The 7,853-nt window shown below is 47.1% G+C and overlaps 1 protein-coding gene across 1 annotated transcript; it reads right to left on the reverse strand.

Moving 5' to 3' along the window:
- Window positions 1–1,453: 1,453 nt before the first annotated feature.
- LOC120320401 (NADH dehydrogenase [ubiquinone] 1 subunit C2-like) lies at window positions 1,454–7,448 on the reverse strand. Its single transcript, XM_039370049.1, has 3 exons — window positions 7,199–7,448; window positions 3,334–3,477; window positions 1,454–1,628 (listed from the first exon to the last, which is right to left on the reverse strand). The coding sequence occupies exons 1-3, from the start codon at window positions 7,344–7,346 to the stop codon at window positions 1,579–1,581; spliced, it is 342 nt and encodes a 113-aa protein (XP_039225983.1). The 5' UTR covers window positions 7,347–7,448; the 3' UTR covers window positions 1,454–1,578.
- Between the last annotated feature and the right edge of the window lie 405 nt (window positions 7,449–7,853).

Genomic DNA, 7,853 nt, shown 5'->3' on the forward strand with positions numbered 1-7,853 from the left:
GAAGACCAGAACTTTTTCAGGAGCTCAGCTACTCAGGAATTTCCCACACAACAACCTTGTGAGCTAAACTAGGCTGAGGGAGGCCTAAGTTACTCAATGAGGGAGGACTTGAACCCAGGTCTCCCTTCTCCTACTCCAATCCCTTGACTGGAACACCTTCCTGGAAAGGGAGAATGGCGTGAGGAGGAGAGGGAGAAACCGGTTTGAAACAGAATAACAGAGTTGGAAGGGAAGGAAAGAAGAAAGGAAGTGGGTCTAGTGTGAAATGAGGGCAGGATCGTACCTCCAATAGAGGGGGGGGGCAGGGTACCCCACTTTCTTCCTAGCTATACATCCTCCTCCCAACCTTTGTGGCTCAGGAGCTGTTATTGTGATTAGAGTCTCATCGTGATCAGTAACCATGGATGGGAACCATTTAGCTAAATTTGGGGCTGAGAGAATTCACACTTTAGCGCTGGTAAAGAATAGAATAGAATAGAATAGAATAGAATAGAATAGAATAGAATAGAATAGAATAGAATAGAATAGGATAAGATAGAACAGAATAGAATTACAGACTAGATTAGAATAGAAATACAGAATAGAATAGGAAATACAGAATAGAATAGAATAGAAATATAGAATAAAATAGAATAAAATAGAATAGGAAATACAGAACAGAATAGAATAGAATAATAGAGTTAGAAGGGACCTTTTAGATCATCTAGTCCAGTGGTTCTCAACCTTTTTAATGCCGCGACCCCCAACCGGTCGTAAGTCAAGGACTACTCAAACGGTCGTAAGTCGAGGACTACTTAACTGGTGCAGCACCATTTGCAGAAGGGGACTTTTGGCGGGCTCAGCAGGGCAGAGACAGCCTGGACAATTCCTATTGGCTTTTGAAAGCCAATAGAATTAGACTCTATTCAAGAGAGTCTATTCTATTGGCTTTCAAAAGCCAATAGAATAAAAGGGAGTAGCACAGCTAAGGAAAAGGGGGGAAAAATGGCAGACTGCGTTGTTTGGCGACCCCCGTGAAATAGTCGTTCGACCTCAAATGGGGTCCCGACCCACAGGTTGAGAACCACTGATCTAGTCCAACCCCCTACACCATTTCTGACGGATGGCAGTCCAGTCTCTTTTTGAAAGCTTCCAATGATGAAGCTCCCACAACTTCTGAGGGCAAGCTATTCCATTGATTGTTCTCACTGTCAGAAAATTTCTCCTTATTTCTGGGTTGACTCTCTCCTTGATCAGTTTCCATCCGTTGTTACTTCCTGTCTGGCCTTCAGGTGCTTTGGAAAAGAGATTGACCCCCTCCTCTCTGTGAGACCCCCTCAAATACTGGAACATTGCTATCATCTCTCCCCTGGTCCTTCTCTTCCCTAGAGATTCTGAACATTCTGAATATTATTTATGCCAGATCTCCTGGGGGTCTATTCCCCCCCGTACACCAAGAGCGAAAAAAGCAGACTGGATCTTCATAGAGCTTTAATTAGAAATGATATAATACACGTTTATCAGCAAGCGATTGGGCCTTGAGGGCTTCCACACGCCGAGAGAAAACAGGCTGGAGAAGACGGGATCTGCAGGCAGCCTTCATTGAGTTGGGACGAAGTCTTCCAGAACGTCTCTCATTTTTCTAGGCTCTAGGAAAACAGGAAATGAGCTCTGCTGAAAAAGGCTTATTCATAAACCAGGGATACAGAAAAAGAACCAATTTCCTTTTATATCTACGGAGATTCTCAGTCATCCAAGTCATGGTTATCCCAAAGGTGCTTTTTCACATGAGAACTGGATTCTTTTTTCTCGTTTTCAAGAAAGTCCAGTTGCCTCGTGAAAAAGCACCTTTGAGACGACTTCCTGTCTACTTTGCCAAGGATGGCTCTCTTGTTTATAGTTCCTTAAAGAGAATCGAAGCAAGCAGAGGCACAAAGAGCTTCTCTTAAGGGGGGGGTCTAACGTCACCGCTAAGTAAAATTTTACTTTACTGTGGAAAAGCGCAATTCTTTACTCTTGCAGGATGTAGCCTTGTTCAAAGGTGTACACAAGCATGCCCACCAAAGGGACTGGTCTGTTGAGAGCCAGTTGGAACCAGCAGTTCAGACTCTGGACTAGAAGCCAGGAAACGGTGAATTCCAATCCAGCCTGAGGAATGAAAGCCAACTGGGCCAATCCCTCTCTCTCTTAGTCCTCGGAAGAAGGGCAAACCACTTCCAAAAACATTGCTAAGCGAATATGCATGAACGTGTCCATGTAGACTGGACTGCCAAGAGTCCAGAATGAATCAACAATGTAAACTTGCCCATTCCCTCTAAATTCCCAGATTTTGTTACCTGAGATACAAATCTAACTCAGTGCTGGCGACCCTATGGCACGCGTGCCAGAGGCGGCACTCAGAGCCTTCTCTGTGGGCACGCTCGGCATGCCTCAGAGATAGTAACTGTCCCTCTTCAGCCCACTAACTCGCCGAGGTCCACGTTGCTGGATGCATCCCAGCACCCATGCACTCGCTGGCCTCTGTGTGTGGGGGCCGATGGTGACAGGCAGCAGCCACCCCAGCCCCTGCCTCATCTTGTCCTGTGACAATGGCACCCCCGTCCTGCCTTGCCTTGCCGCGCCTCACCCCGCAGGACGAGCCTCTTGCCCACCGCCCCACCTACTCCCCCAACCCTGCCAAGCCCCCATGAGCAACATCGAGGTGACCACGCCCAGCTTGGCCACACCCACCAAGTCTGCCATGACCACAGCCATGCCCACCTGGCACCCAGCGATAAATAAGTGGGTTTTGGGTTGCAGTTTGGGCATTCAGTCTCTAAAAGTTCGCCATCACTGGTCTAACTCCATACTTGACAATTCAAAGCAATCCATCTGCTGCTGAACTATAATTTCCAGTGGCCTCATCAATGGCTACCTGGCTGCAGCTGGCACCCAGGGCATTGGTGTAGATTTGTAAAGGCTTTGTGACAACTCGCTGGAGGAATTATTTGGGGGTCTCTATCTCATCCATACTGTGGGCAACTCGGGAGAAACAGCTGGGGGCCCCACCATCTGCCCTAGAAAACAGCTGCTTCCCCCCCCCTCTAATTTCCCTTTAAGCCAGTGTTTCTCAACCTGTGGGTCGGGACCCCATTTGGGGTCGAACGACCATTTCACGGGGGTCGCCAAACAAGGCTGTCCGCCATTTTTTCCCCCTTTTCTTTGGCCACGCCCTGGCACCCGGTGATGTATAAGTGGTTGGGGGTCACCACAACATGGGGAACTGTATTATGGGGTCGTGGCATTAGAAAGGTTGAGAACCACTGCTTTAAGCCTTTAAGCAGCTCTTCTGGAAAGCGTTTCACGCCAAAGTACCTTTTTCCACAAAGTCCTCAGGATGGTGCTTGATGTAACTGAAAAGCTGCCTGTCCCTCTCAGCGTGGTAGTAATTGGAGTATCTCTTGATGTAGTAGCCCAAACAAAACCCCAGAGTGGCCATCAGGAGTTGACGGTGGACGCCTGGAAAAGATCAAGAGAGCAAAGGGACAAGTTCAACAAGCTGTCCCGAAATTCCCAACTGGCATTTATAGAGCAGGTGGCTGTCACTAGGGTGATGCCTACAAAGGTGTGAAGAAGACAAGCTGAACTCGGTCTGGACTTAAGTACCTAAATCTGCCGTGTTTCTTCCCCAATCATTTTTCTCCTTCCTTTCTTTCCTCTTCTCCTCATTCCACATCGGATCGGTCCCTTCCTCAGCTCTGTCCTGGCAGATCATCCCTGGATACTGGCAGACCGTCATTCCCCACCCCAAATCCACCTTCCCACGTTAAGGCTGCTGTGGCTTGTCTGCTATTCAGTTCCCATGCCAGACACTCTTTGCAAGCAATCGTCATTTTAAAAAGAGAACAGCAGCAAAGTCCTTGGTTCTCCCTGAGCTTGGATGTTTGCTTGCAGACATGCATTACCCAACTGATATTATCAGTTGTAATGACTATGAGTGGCTGCCTTATATATAGTATTTTGCCCTGCTGGTGTTGAGGGGGGGAGGTGCAATTTATTCCTTGGTGATTCCTTAATTGCATTTGGTATTTTTTTTTTTCTGATGATAATCCCCATTTATTTGACTGGGGGATGCTGGAGAGGATGTCTTCTCGTCTTCTTTGTTCTAATGTTTTATAATTGTCTCTTTTGAGTGGTGGGTAAATGTGGTTTGTCTCACTGTGTCTATTGATGGCTGAAGGCCAGACTTCCACGAGTTACCTATTATTATTATTATTATTATCGATCATCGCACAGTCAGCCAGATGTTCAGACTGGATTTGGCATTTTGTCTACCTATCGAGTCCTTACCCAGGACCTGGGATAGGCAGATGTGGATGTTTGATGGTATTACAGATATCGGCGCAGGATGGAAGCAGTTCCTAATAAGGCTGCCTTTTGCAATTGACTAATAGCGAATTTGTCAATGCCAATGGTGTTCAAGTGGTGCTCCAGTTGTTTTGGGATTGCACCCAAGGAGCCTATGACTATTGGTACTACCCTTGCTTGCTTTTGCCACAGTCTTTCTATTTCTATTTGTAGGTCTTTGTATTTTGTTATCTTCTCCAGTTCTTTCTCTTCTATTCTGCTATCTCCAGGCACTGCCACGTCCACTATCCAGACTTTTTTGTCTTTCTTATCGACAATTGTTAAGTCTGGGGTGTTATGTTGCAGGTGCTTGTCTGTTTGAATTCTGAAGTCCCAGAGCAGTTTAATTTTATCATTTTCTATGACTTTCTCTATTTTATGATCCCACCAGTTTTTGCTTACAGGCAAATGATATTTTTTGCAGATCTTCCAATGCACCATTGTTGCTACTTTGTCATGCCGCTGCTTGTAATCAGTCTGTGCAATCTTCTTGCAACAGCTTACCAAGTGGTCCACTGTTTCTTCAGCTTCTTTGCATAGGCGGCACTTACTGTCTGTTGCTGTCTTCTCAATTTTGACTTTGTATGCATTTGTCCTTAAGGCTTGGTCTTGTGCAGCCAGAATTAGTCCCTCGGTCTCTTTCTTCAATTTTCCTGCTCTTAGCCATTGCCAGGTTTGTTATTATCTGCTTTCCCAGCTATTTTTTTAATGTATTGGCCATGTAGTGCTTTGTCTTCCCATGCCTCTATTCTGTTCTTCATTTGGTCTTTCTTGTAGGCCAGTTTGGTCTCTCCAGTAGTTAGTAAGCCTTCCTGATATACTAATTTCAGTGCATCTTCATCATTGTTCTTCAGATATTCTTCCAAAGCCATTTTTTCTTCTTCAACCATCTGATGTACTTGTAGCATTCCACGCCCACCTATTTGCCTTGGTAGATAAAGTCTATCAATGTCACTGCGTGGATGAAGGGCATGATTCATTGTCATTATTTTTCTGGTCTGCCTATCCATTGCTTTTAGTTCTGCTTGAGTCCAGTCCACTATTCCAGCTGTGTACCTAATGACTGGGATTGCCCAGGTGTTGATTGCCTTTATGGTATTTCCTCCATTGAGTTTGGATTTTAAGATCTTCTTCACTCTCTTGATGTATTCACCTCTAATCTTTTTCTTGACTTCAGTGTGCTTGATGTTGTCAGCTTGAAGGATACCCAAGTATTTGTAGTACTCTTCCTCATCCAGACTCTTAATGTTATTTTCGTGGGGCATCTTGATTCCTTCAGTTTTCATTATTTTTCCTTGTTTGATAGTAAGTGTGGCACATTTGTCCAAGCCAAACTCCATTACAATATCTTGGCTATATATACGGACAGTGTTGAGCAGCGATTCTATTTCAGATGATGTTTTTCCATACAGCTTCAGATCATCCATATAAAGGAGGTGGGATAGTCTGGCAGATGTTTTTGATGTTTGATAGCCATGTCCTGAGTTATTCAGTATTGTTGACAGAGGAAACAGTGCAATAACAAATAGTAATGGTGATAATGAATCTCCTTGAAATATTCCTCTCTTGATATTAACCTCTCCCAGCCTCTCACCATTGATCTGCAACTGTGTCTTCCATTGTGCCATCGATCTTTGCACAAATTTTCTGATGTTTCTACTGACTCCTGTTATTTCTAGGCACTTTATTATCCAATCATGTGGCAGAGAGTCAAATGCCTTTTTGTAGTCAATCCATGCCACATTCAGGTTGGTCTTCCTTCTCTTGCAGTTTTCCAAGATCATTTTGTCTATTAGGAGTTGATCTTTTGTTCCTCTGCTTATTATTATTATTATTATTATTATTATTATTATTATTATGGATCATCGCACAGTCAGCCAGATGTTCAGACTGGATTTGGCATTTTGTCTACCTATCGAGTCCTTACCCAGGACCTGGGATAGGCAGATGTGGATGTTTGATGGTATTACAGATATCGTCGCAGGATGGAAGCAGTTCCTAGTAAGGCCGCCTTTTGCAATTGACTAATAGCAAATTTGTCAATGCCAATGGTGTTCAAGTGATGCTCCAGTTGTTTTGGGATTGCACCCAAGGCGCCTATTACTATTGGTATTACCCTTGTTTGCTTTTGCCACACTCTTTCTATTTCTATTTGTAGATCTTTGTATTTTGTTATCTTCTCCAGTTCTTTCTCGTCTATTCTGCTGTCTCCAGGCACTGCCACGTCCATTATCCAGATTTTTTTGTCTTTCTTATTGACAATTGTTAAGTCTGGGGTGTTATGTTTTATTATTATTATTATTTTATTATTCTCAAATCGGGCTTGGGCTAAGAGACTAACAGAGGTCGTTTGGTGTGACCTTGGCCAGCCGCCTCTCAGATTGTCCTACTTCGCAGGGCTGGTGTGTGTGTGTGTGTGTGTGTGTGTGTGTGTGTGTGTGTGTGTGTGTGTGTGTGTGTGTGTAAGGCATTAACTGCCCCTTGACCCCAAAGAGGAAGGCAAGAGGACCACCTAATAAATTAATCAAATCCTCCATTTGGGCCCACCAGGAAGGGACCCCTCGGGAGCATCGTCCCCCCCCCCGGAGGTCAGACCGGGATCCTCCCGACCCTGACTCCGGATGGGGCTTCTCTTGGCTCCCCCTCGGCTGTGGATGATGGGCATGCGATTCTTCCCTTCCGGCTCTCCGCTTCCTTGAGCTCTGCGTGCTGGTTAGCAGCGACGGGGACCCTGTCCGCGGAAGGGCCGGACGGGACCTCGATGGGCAACCCGGTGACCCCCCCCCCAAGAGCGGAGGGACGGGGGGCCACGCGGAAGGGCCCGGCGACTGACCGGAGCGCAGGGCGGGCCTGCGGTTGACGCCGTTGTGCACCAAGGCGCTGATCCAGAAGATGCCCGCCATCCAGATGGAGGGGAAGGTGAGTAGCGGTGGCGGTGGCAGCGAGAGCGCCTCGTTGGGGACGAAGAAGCGGAGCTGCATGGCGACGGCTGGAGCGGCGGAGATTCCGGCCCGCAACACCTTCCCCTCAGCCCGCGCGGCCCGCCGAGCAAGGTTCCGTCCTCCGTCCTGGAGCAAGGGGGCGGGGCTCCGCAGCGCCGGCCCCTCCCCGCCGCCTCCGAGCCCGGATTGGCCGGGGGGCTCGAGCAGAGGGGCCAATCGGCAGGGAGGAAACAGCTGGACGGAGCTTGCATTGAATAGAACAGAGCTGGAAGGGACCTTGGAGGTCTTCTAGTCCAGCCCTCCGCTCAAGCAGGAGAACCTATACCAGGAATCCGGGTGACGTGATGCAGGGGATCGCAGGAAGGCGCTTTGGATCGAGTTTGCAAAAGAAGAGAGATCCCTGGGCTCCTGTTTGGAGGGGAGGGGGGCGTTGGGTCGAGAGGCAATACAGGGAGTCCTCGACTTACAGCGGTTTGTTTAGTGACCCCTCGAAAGCGACAACCGCATTGGAAAAAAAGTGACTGATGACCATTTTTCACACTTAAC

Source organism: Crotalus tigris, unplaced genomic scaffold, assembly GCF_016545835.1.
Source record: "Crotalus tigris isolate CLP2741 ecotype Arizona unplaced genomic scaffold, ASM1654583v1 scf7180000021352.268788, whole genome shotgun sequence".
NCBI classification, from domain to species: domain Eukaryota; kingdom Metazoa; phylum Chordata; class Lepidosauria; order Squamata; family Viperidae; genus Crotalus; species Crotalus tigris.

What these genes read in the sequence shown, in the direction of transcription:
- LOC120320401 (XM_039370049.1), bottom strand. Translation starts at nt 7,346, where the DNA reads ATGCAGCTCCGCTTCTTCGTCCCCAACGAGGCGCTCTCGCTGCCACCG. An exon ending in CAGGCCCGCCCTGCGCTCCG is followed by an intron (nt 3,478 to 7,198) that starts GTCAGTCGCCGG and finishes GATCTTTTCCAG; the next exon opens with GCGTCCACCGTCAACTCCTG. An exon ending in TGAGGACTTTGTGGAAAAAG is followed by an intron (nt 1,629 to 3,333) that starts GTACTTTGGCGT and finishes CTGTTTTCCTAG; the next exon opens with AGCCTAGAAAAATGAGAGAC.